Source organism: Choloepus didactylus, chromosome 10 (genome assembly GCF_015220235.1).
Source record: "Choloepus didactylus isolate mChoDid1 chromosome 10, mChoDid1.pri, whole genome shotgun sequence".
Classification (NCBI taxonomy): Eukaryota; Metazoa; Chordata; class Mammalia; order Pilosa; family Megalonychidae; genus Choloepus; species Choloepus didactylus.
The window spans coordinates 96,924,292-96,942,463 of NC_051316.1; the positions used below are offsets into that span (position 1 = coordinate 96,924,292).

The 18,172-nt window shown below is 35.1% G+C and overlaps 1 protein-coding gene across 2 annotated transcripts in view; it reads left to right on the forward strand.

Moving 5' to 3' along the window:
- Positions 1-15,360, forward strand: part of SCAI (suppressor of cancer cell invasion) — a 212,103-nt gene extending 196,743 nt beyond the window's left edge. The window contains exons 16-18 of one of the 2 annotated variants that reach the window (XM_037797775.1): positions 4,982-5,155; positions 5,353-5,453; positions 11,837-15,360. In XM_037797775.1, coding sequence (XP_037653703.1) covers positions 4,982-5,155; positions 5,353-5,453; positions 11,837-11,983 — 422 coding nt within the window. In that variant the 3' untranslated portion in view covers positions 11,984-15,360. Of the gene's footprint in view, positions 1-4,981; positions 5,156-5,352; positions 5,454-11,836 lie in introns of those variants that run through there. The other variant, XR_005210678.1, reaches the window with a different exon arrangement.
- Positions 15,361-18,172: the final 2,812 nt, after the last annotated feature.

An 18,172-nucleotide genomic window follows, 5' to 3' on the forward strand; every position in this document is an offset into this window, starting at 1 on the left:
TTTTGACAGTTTCAAGTACTTTTGAGAGCTTGGTTGAAGATAGTAATCTAGAACATGCTGTCTAATAGAAATATTATATGAGTCACAAAAGTAATTTAAAATTTTCTAGTAGCCACACAAAATACATTAAAAGAAACAGGTGAAATTAGTGTTAATAGTATATCGGTGTGTACTAAGTCTTTAAAATCCAGTGTGTATTTTACACTTAACAGCACATATCAGTTTGGACCAGTCACAGTTTAAGTACCCAGAAGCTACCATGGTACAGTTCTGAACCTAAGGAGCTCAATCTAGACTATAGACAAAAATTTGGAATCATTATGCATTGTCTTAATTTCCTAGCTACTAAAACAAATACCATAGAATGGGTTGGTTTAGCAACAAAAATGTAATGGCTTGTGGTTACAGAGGATAGAATTCTTGCTTCTTCCTGGGGTGGGTATCTTCAAGCAATCTTTGGGGTTTCATTGACTTTTCTGTCGCAAAGCAGTACACATGGCAGCGTCTTCTCCTTTCTCTTCCAAATTCCATTGACTTCCAGTTTCTGGCCACTCCCCATGGCTTCTCTTCCATGTCCAGTTTCCTTTGCTAATAAAGACTTCAGCCGTACTGGATAAAGGTTTGCTTCATTCGGTTTGGGCACACTCCAAACAGTAATATCAATTTCAAAGGTCCTCTTTACAAATGGGTTCACAAGCAAAGGACCAGGGGTTGAAACCTCCCTAACACTGCATTCCTTGGACCCCTAAAAGACATGTTCTTTCCACATGCAAAATACATTTCATTCCATTTACAACATCACAAAGCCTTAAGCCATTTTAGAAAAACGCTAAATACAAATCTCTTAATAATCAGTTGTAGATGTGATCCATCCTAGGGCAAAATATCCTCCCTGTCTGTGGGCGTATAAACCCTAGAAAACAAGCTATTGGCTTCCAATATACAATGTTAGGTCAAGCATAGGATAAATATTCCCATTCCAGAAGGGAGAAACTTGAAGGAAACAGTGGTCACAGATCGAAAACAAATCTGAAACCCATCAGGGAGAACATTAGATTCCAAGGTCTGAGAGTCATCTGTTGATCTGGGTTTTGTTTTTTAGGTCTCATAGAGGGTAGCCCCACCCCTTCCAAGGGCTTCTGCAGCAGCCATGCTCTCCCATTACACTGGTGTGAAGGCCCCAACATCTGTGAGCTTTGGGATGGGCATTGGGATGGCAGCATTCTCATTAAGCAATGGGATGCAAAGCCCTCCCTCTCCAAGCACAGGGCAACTGGTGTGCCCACTCTCTTAGCCTGAGGAAATCTATAGGGTCCAGACCTTTGCTTCCATGAAGGCCTTCTTCCTTGAATTCATCCCTTCTATGACCCTTTCAGTCCAGGCTGATAGTGGTTCTGCTCCTACAAATTTTGTAGGCTTTGTATGCAATTCAAGTGGGTCTAAGCCATCAGACAATAGAACTTTCCCCTGATCCTTGCTGGATAACTTCATTTCCATTCCTGCTTCCACTGAAATGACTTACTGGATCCATGTTCAACGATACCTTCTTTAGCAAAGGGTCATTCAGTTAAATCCTCATGTGGAACCCTGTTCTCTGGGGAGTGACTTTCTGAAAGCTCAGGGAAGTCCCTGGTAGAGCTGCTTCTGGCCTCGGCTCAGAGCACATTCTGTGGATAGGCTTGAGAATTTTCAAAATCATCAGTTGCTGGTTCCTCTGTGCTTTAAGTTTAATTCTCAGCTTATCCCTTTCCTCTTGCATTTTACTGTAAGCTGCAAGGAGAAGCCAGGCTGTACCTTCCACACTTAGCTTGGAAATCTCTTCAGCTGAATATCCAAGTTCATCATGTACAAGTTCCACTTTCAATCCGACATCAGAACACAATTTTGCCAAGTTCTCTGCTACTTTATAACAACGACTGCCTTTCTTCCAGTTTCCAAAAACACATTCATCATTTCCTTCTAAGGCCTCATTGAAAGTATATTTTAATCTTTTCAGAGCAATCTAACTTTTTCTATCAAGCACCTCATAACTTTTCCAGCTTCTACTCATTACCCAATTTAAAAGCTGTTTCCACATTTTTAGGTATTTGTCCTAGCAGCGTCTCACTCCTAGTATCAAAAACTAGTTTGCTAGCTACTAAGAAAAAAAAAGTACCATGCATTGGGTTGGCTTAACAACAGGAATTTAATAGCTCCCAGTTTGTTTTGTTTTGTTTTGTTTTGTTTTTTTCATTTGTTTAATTAACTCTTTTTTTTAAATCAACTATATCAAAATAAATAAATAAATAAATAAATAAAACATACAATAAAAAAAAAACATTTCAAACAAACCATAACAAGGGAGTAAGAAAAAGACAGCTAACCTAAGATAACTACTTTTACTTCCAACATGTTTCTACTCTACCCCCAAAAAATAGCCTAATATAGCAACATTTCTGTGAACTTGTTCCTACCATCCCCATCAGAAATTAACAGACCGTAGTCATTCCTGGGCATTCCCAGAACGTTAAATTTACCCATGGTAGCTTATCTGTTCTTATTGGGTTATCATTCCCCCTTCCTTAATTGCTCTCTTATCACTAATTCCCCTAAATTCTATATTATAAACCCTTTGTTTTACATTTTTCAATGTTCACATTAGTGGTAGCATGTAATATTTCTCTTTTTGTGTCTGGCTTATTTCACTCAGCCTTATGTCTTCAAGGTTTATCCATGTTGTCATATGTTTCACGACATTGTTCCTTCTTATAGCCGCATAGTATTCCATCGTGTGTATATACCACATTTTATTTTTATCCACTCATCTGTTGAAGGTCATTTGGGTTGTTTCCATCTCTTGGCAATTGTGAATAATGCTGCTATGAACATTGGCTTGCAGATATCTGTTTGTGTCACTGCTTTCAGATCTTCCAGGTATATACCGAGAAGTGCAATCGCTGGATCAAAGGGTAACTCTGTATCTAGTTTTCTAAGGAACTTCCAGACTGATTTCCAGAGTGGCTGAATCATTATACAGTCCCACCAACAATAGATAAGAGTTCCAATTTCTCCACATCCTCTCCAGCATTTGTAGTTTCCTGTTTGTTTAATGGCCATTCTAATTGGTGTGAGATAGTATCTCATTGTGGTCTTAATTTGCATCTCTCTAATAGCTAGTGAAGCTGAACATTTTTTCATGTGCTTCTTGGCCGTTTGTATTTCCTCTTCAGAGAACTGTCTTTTCATATCTTTTGCCCATTTTATAATTGGGCTGTCTTTACTATTGTCATTGAATTGTAGGATTTCTTTATATATGCAAGATATTAGTCTTTTGTCAGATACGTGGTTTCAAAAAACTTTTTCCCATTGAGTTGGTTGCCTCTTCACCTTTTTGACAAATTCCTTTGAGGTACAGAAACTTCTAAGCTTGAGGAGTTCCCATTTATCTATTTTTTCTTTTGTTCCTTGTGCTTTGGGTGTAAAGTCTAGGAAATGGCTTCCTAATACAAGATGTTGAAGATGTTTCCCTATGTTATCTTCTAGGAGTTTTATGGTACTGTCTTTTATATTGAGATCTTTGATCCCTTTTGAGTTAATTTTTGTGTAGGGTGTGAGGTAGGGGTCTTCTTTCATTCTTTTGGATATGGATATCCAAATCTCCCAGCCCATTTGTTGAAAAGACTGTTATGTCCTGGTTCAGTGGCTTTGGGAGTCTTACCAAATATCAGTCAGCCATAGATCTGGGGGGTCTATCTCCAAATTCTCAATTCGATTCCATTGATCAGTATGTCTATCTTTGTGCCAGTACCATGTTGTTTTGACAACTGTGGCTTTATAATAAGCTTCAAAATCAGGGAGTGTAAGTTCTCCCACTTCATTTTTCTTTTTTAGAGTATCTTTAGCAATTCGAGACGTCTTCCCTTTCCAAATAAATTTGATTACTAGCTTTTCCAAGTCTGCAAAGTAGGTTGTTGGAATTTTGATTAGGATTGCATTGAGTCTGTAGATGAGTTTGGGTAGAATTGACATCTTAATGACATTTAGCCTTCCTATCCATGAACATGGAATATTTTTCCATCTTTTAAGGTGCCCTTCTATTTCTTTTAGTAGAGTTATGTAGTTTTCTTTGTATAGGTCTTAGCTCCCAGTTTTAAGGCTAAGAGAAGTCCAGAATCAGGCATCAGCAAGGTGATGCTTTCTCCCTGAAGACTGTGGCTTTCTGGGGCTGGCTACTGGTGATCCTTGTTCCTTGGTTTTTCTGACATATGGCAATCACATGGTGGCATCTTCTCCTTTCTCTTCTGGGTTCCACTGACTTCCACCTTCTGGTTGCTCCCAGTAGTTTCTTTTCCATGTCCAATTTCCTTTGCTTATAAGCACTTCAGCCATATTGGATTAAAGCTCACCCTCGTTCAGTTTGGGCACACATTAACTAATAACATCTTCAAAGGTGCTAATTACAAATGGGTTCATATCCACAGGACTTGGGGTTTGGACATGCCTTTTGTGAAGGACATGATTTAATCCCCAATAGGCAAATAGATGATAATTGAAATTATGGGAGTAGGTAAGATCATCAAGGTGTAGGGCCAAAGACAGAAAATACTGGTATTTAAGGGATAGACAAAAAAAAGTAACTAACAAAGGAGAATGGAAAATATATGGCAGTTCTAGTACTCATCATAGAATTCCACCATGTGATGTCCAATATCCAGCACTTACATTTGGATGAAGTTTCTTACTTGGGGATAAAAACGACTAAGGAATATGTTCATTTTCCATTTCTGTTTATGTGTACTAGGCTCCATCTTAAGTTAGTTCAGTACAAAACAACATACCTGGACTATGCTTTTGTAGTTACCTGCAGAATCTGCTTTGTTAAATTATGATTTAATGATATAATTTCAATTTTATCGATTTTCAGTATGTGAAAAATTTTCCTTAAATATCTCTCTTACCTTTGCAAAACTGTTGTCTATATGTAACATGTTTGTTATTACAGATCAATCTCAACGAGGTAGCCTCTTCACTCTCTTTTTGAACAATCCTCTAATGGCCTTCCTATTTGTCTCTGGATTGTCAAGCATGCGTAGAGGCCTATGGGAAAAGTGTCAAGAGTATCTTCGAAAAATCAACCGTGATATTGCCCAGCTACTGACCCATTCACGTTCAATAGGTACCCTACTAATCTAACTGCACACTTAACAGAATATACTATACTGGTTTAACATTGTTACTTATTTTATATTGTTTGAATTTTTAAAGGTATTTATTCCAAGCGGGAAAATTGTGAAGGTTTTCCTAAAGTTTTTCCCTTTGAAACTTATTTTTCATTTCAGCTTCCTTTTACTGTCACCTTTCTCTTCTTTGCAGATCAGGCATTTCTCCAGTTTTTTGGAGATGAATTTCTTCGCTTGCTTCTCACAAGATTTATCTTTTGTTCAGCCACCATGAGGATGCACAAGATTTTTCGGGTAAGCAAAGACTATTAAAGATCAATTTTACCATTTTAAGTAATGAAGTACCTTAGATTATATTTTACTTGCATTAAACAAATTTGAATAGGTCCAAAATAATATTTACACACTGATGTGTAAGCATAAAGGTAAACAACATAAGGTGCATCTGAGCACCTACCACCCACTTTAAATAGTACCTTTTCATTATCTGTGAGGCTCTCGATGGGTCCTGATTCTACCTCCCTCTCAAATGAGATGGCCATCTTGAATTTTATGACTATCATTTGCTTTTCTTTAGAGTTTTTTCCACATGTATTTGTGTTCCTACATGGCATTTTCATGGACCCAACTTGCTTTTTTCACTCATTTTTATATTTCTGAGATTGATTCATATTGATTACTGTGTCAACCATGTTCATTCCTTTCACTGCTATGTAGATTCAATTGTTTGGCTATATATCACAAATTACTTATACATACTGATAATGGACATTGGGTTGTGAATTAGTTAGGTTTCTCTAGGGAAACAGAATCAACAAGAGATGTCTATAAATATAAGATTTTAGGAAAGTGTCTCACGGAACTGTGGGTATGCACAACTCCAAATTCCATAGGGCAGTCAGCAAACTGGCAACTCCAATGAAGATGTTCAATGAACTCCTCAGGCAGCGAACTGGCAACTTCGATGAACATGTTAGATGAACTCCTCAGGAAACAAACTGGCAACTTCAGTGAACTCCTCAGGAAATGTTTTGCTGGTTAGTGAAAGAAGTCGTCAAGGTTCTCTATCTGTCTCACTTAAAAAATCTTCAACTGATTGGATTAAATCCAACTGACTGAATTCTCTCCTTGTGGAAGACACTCCCTTCTTTGATGTAATCAGTTACAGCTGCAGCCAATTGACTGATTATTTGATGAACCAGCCTTCTGTTTCATTAACCAGCCACAAATGTCCTTGCAGTAACAGTTAGGCCAGTGCTTGCTTGACCAGACATGTAGACACCATCACCTGGCCAAGTTGACACATGACCCTAACCATCACAGGTTGTTTGCAGTTTTTTATTATTACATATGATGCCACAGTGAAATTCTGTATCAGTGCACATATGTGAGATTTTCTCTGGGGAGTATACCTAGTAATGGTATTGCTAGGTTAGAATATATAAGCATATTCAACTTTACTAGATAATGCCAAACTGGTTTACAAAGTAATTGTATCAATTTACACTCCCAGTAGCAGTGTGTAAGAGATGCTGTTGCTCCAGTCCTTTCCAAAATTTCTTTGTGATCATATTTTATATTTTATGTAAATCTGATGGGTGTAAAGTAAGTAGCTCATTGTGGTTTTAATTTTCATTTCCTTGATTACTGTTGAAGTCAATGAACCTTTCATATGTGTTTTTCTATTATCCTCTTTTGTTAAATGTGTGATCAAGTCTTTTGCTCATCTTGCTATCAAGTAGTTTGCTTCTTTCTCTGTATTCAAATAATTATGCAATAGTGTTATTGGAATTTTTTAAATTTTAGCCATTATATCTTTCACTTCCATAAATAACATTTGATTCTTCTTCAAATATGGCTGAATATTTTTAAAAATCTATCTGCCACTTTTAGTTTCAAAATATTCTGTTATTTTTTCCAATATTTTATTATGATAATTTTTAAATGTGAAATAATTTGTACAGTGAATACCCATATACCTACTACTTAGATTCTACAGTTAAAAGTTGGTATATTTGCTTTCTCACGTTTGTTCATATAGCTATCTTTTTCCATACATCAGTACATATTATTTTTTCATACCTTTTGAAGTAATTGCAGACATCGGTAAGCTTCATCCATAAATACTTCAGCATGTATATAAGTAATTGAAATTCCGTCTGTTTACTTTTTATGTAAAGTTATGTAAAGCAAAGTGCAGGAAACTAGTTAGTTTTGACAAATACATACACCTGTCTAACCCAACCCCCTATCAAGTTATAGAACATACTTTCATACCCCATCACAGTCAATCCCCACTCCTCACCCCAGATTCAAGTGCTGTTTTGATTATTTTCACTAGTGCCTGTCCAAGAACCTGAATCACACAGCATGTACTCTTTTGTGTAAACCTTCTTGTAGTATAATGTTGTTGAGATTCATCCATGTTGTTGCATGTGTCAGTAGCTCATTCCTTTGTATTACTTAGTAGTATTCCATTGTTGGCATATTTCACCATTTATTTAGGCATTCTCGTATTGATGAACAGCTGGTTAGTTTTCATTTTTAGCTATTATGAATAAAGTGGATATGAACATTCTTGTGCAAGTCTTTTTACTGACATGTTTTCAGGTTTTTTGGTTGTAGTTTTCTCAAAGTTTTGGTACCATTTTACACTCCCACCGTAGTGTATGCAAGTTGTTCTAGATCCTTGTCAACATTTGGTGTTATCAGTCTTTTTAATTTTAACCATTATGGTGGGTGCATAATGGTAGTTTATTGTAGTTTCAATTAGCCTTTCACTGGTGAGTAATGATATTGAACATCTTTTCATGTGTTTTTTTTGGTTGTTCATGTATCTTACTTGTGAATTAGCTGTTGAAATTTTTTGCCCACTTCATTACTTGGGTTATTTGTCTTTATTATTAAATGTTACTGTTAAGAGTTTTCCAGTATATTTTGGATATAAGTTTTTTGTCAGATAGATATATTCCATTCTTTTTTTTTTTTTCAATCTTCATTTTATTGAGATATATTCATATACCACGCAGTCATACAAAACAAATCGTACTTTCGATTGTTCACAGTACCATTACATAGTTGTACATTCATCACCCAAATCAATCCCTGACACCTTCATTAGCACACACACAAGAATAACAAGAATAATAATTAGAGTGAAAAAGAGCAATTGAAGTAAAAAAGAACACTGGGTACCTTTGTCTGTTTGTTTCCTTCCCCTATTTTTCTACTCATCCATCCATAAACTAGACAAAGTGGAGTGTGGTCCTTATGGCTTTCCCAATCCCATTGTCACCCCTCATAAGCTACATTTTTATACAACTGTCTTCGAGATTCATGGGTTCTGGGTTGTAGTTTGATAGTTTCAGGTATCCACCACCAGCTACCCCAATTCTTTAGAACCTAAAAAGGGTTGTCTAAAGCGTGCGTAAGAGTGCCCACCAGAGTGACCTCTCGGCTCCTTTTGGATTCTCTCTGCCACTGAAGCTTATTTCATTTCCTTTCACATCCCCCTTTTGGTCAAGAAGATGTTCTCCGTCCCACGATGCCAGGTCTACATTCCTCCCCGGGAGTCATATTCCACGTTGCCAGGGAGATTCACTCCCCTGGGTGTCTGATCCCACGTAGGGGGGAGGGCAGTGATTTCACCTTTCAAGTTGGCTTAGCTAGATAGACAGGGTCAAGATATATTCCATTCTATGGTTTGCCTTTTTGTTTTCTTAACACTAGGTTTTGAAGAGTGAGAATTTTAAATTTTGATGGTTTCATTTTATCAGTTTTTTCTTTTGTGGTTTATGTTTCTGCATTTCATCTAAGAAATCTTTGCCTATCCCAAGATCAGAAAGATTTTCTCCCATGTTTTCTTCTGATAGTTTTAGCTTTTACATTTAGACCTATGATCTATTTTCAGTTATTTTTGTTTAAGGTGTGTGCTATGAGATAAAGTTCATTTTTTAAATATACAGATCCACACCCGCCTCCTCACACAGTTCTTCCTTCCCAGCTCCAGGACAACTGGCGGGGCTCTGGGCTATGGGCACGGCCCCAGGCAGGAGTTTATCCAGCCCTCCAGGGAGCCAGCTGCAAGCCGCGGGGTTTCTTTCACTTCCGGCTCTCTCCTCTGTTCCCGTGGCCCCAAGGGTATCTGCAGCAGACTATCTTCCTGGCCAGAAACCAAGAGGCCGGCCCAGCCCCCTCTTGCTATGTTTTACTGCGTGGTTCCCACTCTTGCAACTGCAGCCACTCCTGGGTTTTTCCCTTTTTTTTTTTTTTAAAGAGCCAGCCGGTCTCCAAATGCCAAACCCTGGATTCCCTTCACCGCCGCGTGGCTGCGGGTCTTCCAGCCAGCTTACTCACTCATTTCCAAATGCAGACTCCCAGTTTCACCAAGTATACGGCCCCTGTGATACTAGCAGACCTCATCCAGCTGGCACATCGCTGTAACCGGTATTCTGGGTCACTTTCTGGTTTTTATCTAGTGTTTTTCATGGAGGTGTTTTTTTGCCCTGTCTCACCTAGCCGCCATCTTAGTTTCTCCCAGTGTGTTCTTATTCAGATTTTATCTTTATATGTGGTTTCCTGTAATTTGGTTAGAATATACTTTGATGTGGTTTTCGTTTTCTTTTCCCCTGCTTGGGTTTCTGGGATTCATTGAGCATCTTGAAACTGGGTTATACTTTTGAAAAGTTTTTGAATCTTTTTTTTTTGACAATTATTTCTTCAAATATTTTTTCTTTTCCTCTTCACTCTTCTCACTCTGGGACATCAATTACATATACGTTCGACAATATAATATTCCCCCACAGGTCCCTGATAAACTCTTGTTTTTTTGTTTTTGTTTTTATTTTCTGTCTTTTTTTCTCTTTGTAAATGTTTTATTTTTGGTAGTTTCTATTGCTATTTTTTCAAGTTCACTGATCTTTTCTTCTGCAGTGATTAATCTGCTGTTAATCCTAGGTAGTTAATATAGGTAGTTTTTCATTTCAGGCATTGCATTTTTTCATCTCTAAAAGTTCAATTTGGTTCTTTTTATTTTTTAAAAAATTTATTAACTTCATTTATTGAAAAATAAAGTTCTTTTTGATGCTTTCTGTTTCTCTCCTCATTTTACTTATGTTTTCCTTTTCTTGATCCTATACATAATAGCTGAAGTTCTTATCTTCTCTGTCATTTGTAGGTCTTTTTCAGTTGTTTTTCCCACTGTTTGCAGGTCTCATATTCCTGGTTCTTTGTGTGTCTAGTAGTTTTCTTTCAGAGTATGGGCATTGTGAATTTTATAATGTTGAGTTCTGGATTTTGTTATTGTCCTTTATAGAGTGCTGGACTTTTGTTCTGGCAGGAACTGTGTAACTTGCAAATCTTTTCATGGCTTGTTTTTAAGCTTTTTTGGAATGGACTCAGAGTAGCCTGTGATAGTAGATTTATTAAGGCGTAATAGTAAGGTGTGACACTTCTGGATCTGTAACATATATTCCTGGTTTCAACAGATATTCCCCACTCTGCAAGATGTTTGATCAGAACTCAAACATCTCCCAGCTCTTTGTGAGCTGGGAGAATTGTTCTGCTTATAGTTCACCAGTATTATATGTTTTTCTTCTTTCTTTCTTTCTTTTTAACTTTTTTTTTTTTAAGGTGGTTTGTGAGCATTTTGTTTTTGTTGCTCCCCATATAATGTATGAGTGAGATGCATAGAGAAAAACTTATTTCTCCAGGAAATTTTAAATGTATTCCAAAACTAGAGTGTGTAGAATTTAAAATGAAATAGGAATTTTCAAATGAAAATTACCTGATTCTTGAAATTGTCTTTCTCTTCTGTTTTATTTCAGAATTTATTACAATCTTTTCTTTAATTATTTCTTGTCTTCCTATTTTTCTGATTTTTTTCTTCACCCTTTTTAGTACCATATCTTTTTTTTTCATTCTCTTTATTAAAATTCTTAGAAATCTTATACATTTTCATGGCTTCAGGTTTTATCTCCATGCCAGTTATTTACTTATGCTTACATATACTGCTCAAACCTATCTTCTGAGCTACAGTACTGAATTTTCAAATGCTGGTTGAGGAGTAGATCTACCTCTGTTAACATATTAACTTAAATAAAACATACCTAAAACCTGAAACTTTTATCCTTTCCCAAATTACTTCTTCTTACCTCCCTTTTTCTCTCAGTAACTCCCATCGCTTCTCTCCGTCTTCCATTCCTAAAGCTTACAGTCATCTTTGACACTTTCCTCTTAATTGTTAAGACCCATTTATTTGACCTCTTTCGTGCTTCTCATGTCTTTTCCCTCACTTGAATTTCTACTGCAGCATCTACTTGTTCATTCATTTATCAAATACTTAGTGAAATTCTGTATGTACTAAAAACTTTTCCCCAGTAAGCAGAAATTATATGGTTTCCAAACAATATAGCATAGTACCTATCATTGATAGACCTCAATAAATATTTGTGGAATGACTCACTAAATGAATATTAGGTTGAACCATATGAAATTGTCATTTTTTTAAGGTCAGAATGGTCAAATGTAATTCTTGTGTTCGACATATATTTCCAATAAGAATCATACCAATATGAAGGAGAAAAATACATACTGTTACTCCTTATTACTCTTAATGTTGTAATTAATTTTGTTTCATTAGACTATAAAAGTTAACTTTTTTCTTCTTTGCATACCAGGAAACACGAAATTATCCAGAAACATATCCACAACTGCCAAGGGACGAAACAGTGGAGAACCCTCATCTCCAGAAGCACATATTGGAATTAGCATCCATTCTGGATGTTCGAAATGTGTTCCTTGAGAATACCATAGATGACTATTAAAACAAAAATCCTCTTGTTGAAACAGTTTTTCATTTGCCACAGATTTTAAATGGTGCAGTTTTCTAATGTGATGACAAATGCATAGTGGTGTTACTTAGTTTTATTTTTTGATTTAAGATCACCATTTTAAAAACAAACTGAAAAAAAATTGTTCAGACTTTTAGGGTAACTGTTTTAAAACTCAGTCTTTCAGGTCTTTTAAAAAAATGAGATTAATCTTGGAATTTTTATTTTTTGGTTTTGAGGTATGGATACTTACCTCCAACATCTAATCCTATATCAAATAGTCACTATTCTCACTCGGAGAAGAATAAATCATTTATTTTTGTATAATGAGAAAAATCCAACTCTTATTCTTGGACCTTAGGTGTGTAGATTTGGAATATATGTAATTGTTCACAAAGATGAAACTTGCCAGCATGGACTACTGAAAATCAAGAACAGAGTCCTTCCATAAAATATTTCTTTTCATTCCAACTTAATAGGCAGAAAAACCTGATTCTTTGAAGCATGGTGAAGATAGTTCCTGAAATCATTCAATTATTTTGAATACTGTCAAATTTTCAGAAATTATAGAAGATTGATTTCCATCTAAAAGCTAAATCTTTTATTAGGAACTTGAGACGATAAATATTATTTGGAGTGTGTGAGTTCTGTGTTACCATGAGATATGTTGGGTTTTTTTTCCCCTTTGTAGTCTTTGAATGTTGGATTAAAAAGAACAACTTTTAAATATTTCAGTCAGAAGAAATCAGGCTGTTGATTTCATAATACAGTGTCTCTAATAGAAATAATAGGAATCCTAATTTAAACTTTTAATTCCTGAGACCAAGCTAAAAGACTGGATTGATGTCCGTGGCATAAAGTACAAATTTGTAATCCTCATACCTAAATTTATGAGATTTCAGAGTCAGAGATGTTATCAGTTTTGGTTAGGAATAACTGAGTTGTTATGAAACCTAAAATGGAAATTGCTTTTGCATTACAATTTGGGAATAAGATTTGTTAAAACTCCCTGTATTTAATATTTTATATTCATATGCAACTTTATAAATTATTTTAAATAGGACTCAATGTATAATATAAAGATTTTTGCGTTTTCTTCCCTGTCATCCCCTTCATAATTTCACTGACACTAGCTATTAGGTTTGTTTGTTTACTTGTTTTTCCTGTTTCAATTCCACAGCAGTCAAGTTCAGGAATTTATAAATCAAAAGACCTTGTATCTAATTTCTGAACAGCCTCACATGCTATCCTGGCAGTTCCAGGGGAAAGGAGGTGATTGCTTTTAGAGACTCTTTCCTGTGTACCTAGGGAAATTTTACAGTAATATTTTAAACTTGGTTTTCATTTCTGGCATAGAGAACTCTTAGTGTCTAAGTTATTCATATACTGCTCCAATTTAGTGAATTTTCATCTGATGTTTTCAAGTTATTGTTCTTGAGTTTTGGGGGCGTTGGGTTTTTGTTTGTTTTTGTATTATTTTTGTTTGTACTTTCTAGCAGCATTTCAGAAAGCATTGGAAAAGTCACCTTGGACAGAGATTTCCTTTGCTAGTGATTAGTTTCATTATCTGATATATACCGCTTTTCTTTCAGTTACCTGGTGGTGTTCTGCAGTGCATCAATAGACTGCCATTAGTTTTTTGGTGTCGGTTTCAATTCCCCCAAAGTTCTGTGACAGTAATGCCCCTAAGAACACATATATTCCTGTTCTCTGAAGTGTAAAATATTTATTGTCCTGAGCTTTATCTTTACCTATTTAGCATTAATAACACAGGGCTGGGAACTAGGAGACATGAGTTCTAATCCTGGCTTTCCTGGTAAATAGTTTAGGCTCTTTGACAAGTGTCTTAAATGTCTCTGCTTTTTAGCACTCTCATCTATAAAATGCGGGGCTTGGCCCATGGTCCCTTCCATTAGAGCTCTTGGTTCCTAAAGATAAGGATTTCTCCATCCCTGCCAGCAGGAAAACTAGTTTCCTTCTTTTCTTCTAGATCATGTTTACCTAGTTTTTGTTCAAGAAAATATCTGGGTCCTGGTTATTGTTGTAGGAACTGGTTCAAAGAGAATCTTGTGAAGAAATTAGAGTTGTTTTTTTTTTTTTTTTTATTAGTAATATGTTTAAGAACAAGGAGTCTTAGAAATCAAAAAGAGAATATAGATGACATTGATCCTTGACCTAATAGTAATGTAATCCCTTCCTAGTATTTCAAAATCTATAGTGATCAGAAAAGATCTATGATCTTGAGTTTACAAAAAGAAGAAAACTGTGCTAGAAAACTAAACTATTGTTCTATTCATTCCTCCAAAAAATATTTATTGAATAGCCACTCTACTCCAGGTCTTCTTCTAGTTACTTGGGAAACAAAGTAGTCTTAAAAATCCCTGTCTTGAAGAAGCATAAATAATAATAAATAGTAATAAAGAAAATGTATGTTAGAAAGTGATAAGTATGATGAGAAAAAATTAGAGCATAGTAAAGAAAATTTTTGTTTTTTGAGAAAACTATTTAAGAGAGAGGTCAGGGAAGACATTAAGTGCAAACACTTGGTGTTTTTTTTTTTAATCTTTTTTCTTTCTGCCTTTTTATACTTTTCATTGTTCTACTTTTTATTATGAAAGTTTTTAAACATACACAAAATGTAATGAACCATCATGTGCCTATCACCCAGCTTCTATGTTTTAAGGCATCACTTTAATCAAGGAAGAAGGAATGTAAAAAGACAGTCATCCAATGAGCTCACAGTGACAATGTCAAAGAATTTCATTTTCTAAGTTCATACTACCTCCTTTATAAATATGAAAATGTCAAGCCCTTTTTAATTTTTAAATGTATTTATTTTTAGGATTCATAAAAATTTGAATATTGGAACTAAGAACAGAGCAAAGCAATGGGAAAAGAACACTTCTTTGTTTTCAAATTGTACAGACTCCCCTTGGAGATTCTAGTACAGTCTCTTGCCTCCCTTAAGAACCACCATAAACAAAATAGAAAGTATAAAATTGCAAGAAGTCAGCTGAACACAAAACAAAATTAAGCACAATGGAATGATTTTCTTCTTTTTTATCTGTATAATTCTGAAGTTCATAAAGCAACTTTTTCCCCAGTTTTATATTAGAGAAAGCTGAGATCCCAAAAAGCTGTCAGTTTATTCATGGTTAGTGATAGAGCTAGAAGTAAAACTCACATCTCCTAATCTCAGCCCAGTCTTTTTGGCAGCTCAGGTTGCTTTCTATAATGGACAAGAAAGAGATTATTAGATATTTATATTTTAGCACAAAAGTTTATGTTATTTTTTAATATTAATTTTTAAATATCTGCAAGTCAACATTTTATCTTTAAATTTAGCTGGTATATATTCTTTCTGTGTGTATGTTTCCTACCCACCACCACCCCCACCACCACCCCTGGAAGTGGTGCTCTCAAAACCTCTCAAAGCACATAGAAGTCATTGTACCCTTTATATTTTTACCAAGTTGAAATGTTTTGACATTACAGAAGCTAAGTGCAATCCAGTCACAAAGTTTTCCTATTATAGGATCTGGGTTTTTGCCTTTTTTTCCCCTCCCATTTGTGGCTACTGCCCTTTATTTTCTTCTTGCAGTAGAATTACCTGAAACAGATTAGGTGATGATTGTATTAAATTTAGTTGAGGTAAAGAGAAAAGTGGCAAATCTGATTTTGTATCAATTATGGAGCTTATTTTAGCATTCTTCTTCAAGTTTAATCTCTGACCTGTGTGATCTGGTAACTTTCTGTCTCTGAGAAGCGGTTTGGACCTAGGTGATAAAATTTGTATTTAGTTATCCATGGAAGCTTGTAGTCAGTCTGATATACAAAGAACATTTGGGCTGGAAATATAGTGAGGTGCCAAGGTCTGCAAACTTGGCTACTGCCAGTGTGATTCAGAAGTGCCACTACCCCCACCCTAAGTGAGTAAAAAGATTTTATATGAATGTGAATGGCATTATGAGCCTCCTTGTGATGATATTTGGTTGTATATGTCCTTATGTGTTTTTGGAGAGTATAAGGAGTATTTACATTGGAGGGTTCCTTTGTTGACCATATTTATTTGAAATTCTTATTATATTTGTAATAGCACGTGTATATTTTTGTGATGCTAAATGCAATCTTTGTGTATACTTTTTGTATATATATGTACATACTTGTAAATATATTGGTATGCAGTGATATAGTTTGTATATTATATACCCATACCCATTGTGGGCTGAATTTATTTAAGTTCTGTGAGGACATTGTAGTGGCATTGTTCATGCTGCTGTAATTAGGTTGTGACTAAATCTCACTCATGAGCTTCTATTTTAAGGGGCTTGTGTTTGGGCAAAATAGACTAATTTGGAATTGAAATTAGGATATTAAGAGCTTAACAAAGCTGGACATTCATGGTTTTAAAATCATCTGCAAACTTCTATTTAAATTGATAATGAATTAGTGATATAAACCTGAAAAATCTAAGTAATGAAACTGAGACACCAGCAGGTTCTTAAGCTATATTAGTCCTTTATTTTCTTAACCCATAGTTGAGTATTATTTTCTACTCAGTAAATTATTTATATTTGAACTTAGTCAAGGGACTATGGAAAAAATCACTTTGATCACATTTTAAAATAGATAATATCCTTTAAAAGGGAGAAATAATTCCTAGTTGTCATTCCAATATGTAATATTAAATTTTAATTTTGAAACAATTTTTTTTTCATCAGTGTGCCTCGTTTTAGATGTGTGTCTGAATCAGAAAAGAGGGCATTAGCTGGGGGATACTTAACCCAGGTGGGGTGGGATTTCGCATAGAATGAGGAACAGAAGGTTATTATCTGTATATCTATAGCAGCTCTGATTAATTTAATCCTGTCTTGGCATTTCCAATTATAGATTGTCTTATTGGAATTGCACATCAAATATGGATGTGCTCATTTCAGAAAATACGTCCAGTGGATAAAATTCCTCCAGATGTATTGCTGTGTCTCTATGAGACCACTTGTGTCCTGCATTTAGACGATATGTTTATACATGAAGTAGAGTTAGGTGCATGGTGTGCTTCAAATCTCTACCAAGGATGGGGGGAGAGGGAAGGGATAAAAGATGATAGTAAATATGTGCAGTGCCAATTTGTGAATCAGTGGAATATCACAGATTATCAACGTTCAGTTACTCCTGCCTTCAGTTGGCTTGTTTATTTGCATGAAAGAGTGTAGGGGTTTTTTAACATATACTTGAATAAATTCATTGCAGAAATTAAGTTGGGAATAATTTTTTCATGATAAAGTGTAACTGAAAAGCAACTTTTTACCCCATTATTCTTAAGAATATTAAATATATCTGATCCAACATTAAATTATCTTAAAATAGAGAGAGAAGTTAGGTTCAGGAGTCCTTTTTACCTCCCCCATAATGTTAGATTTGACTCTGCTGGTTTTTTTTTTTTAAACAAAACAGCTGCTTACTCCTAACACTTTTCAATTACAGTAATAATTTTAAAATAAAATTTATAATAGCCTTTTTCTTAAATATTAAATTTTGGAAATGTTCTATTTCTGAAAAGTCAGTAAGAACCTGATATTCTTTTGTTTTTTAACAAAATAATTTATTGTAAATGGAGAGTAGCAGAGTATATGTAATGCTATTTAAAATTCATGAAATTGACTTAGGCTCAATATACACATTAATTTCAGGAGTGTGGCAGCAGTAAAAAAGTACAGTAGATAAGACTAACTTTGTGAATATGACCTCTGACCCTAGCAGCTTGTAAAGCCAGTTACTTTGCAGTTAATTAATTAGAAAATAAGCCCTTTCCTCCTTTATTATATTCTCCTGTACACTTAAACATTGATACTTTATACCTATTTGTGCTGTGCCTCCCAGTCTTCCCTGGATACTGTGTTCACTTTGCCTCTTTTTTTCCCAAACAATTTCATCTTTTCCCTAACTAGAATTTTAAAACATATTATTACACTATATCCCAGCTTCACTGAGTTTTGAACACAGAGACTTATTTAAGCATGTCTTGTGTTTATGGAAAGATAGTTGATGTGTGAATGGAATCAATCAAGCAAAAGGGAAGAGTGCCAGGATGATGTAGGGGGATATGCCCTTAATTGGGTAAAGATACATATTAAATTAAGTATAACTAATCTGTTGATGCCATAGCTATAAATATTAAATGGA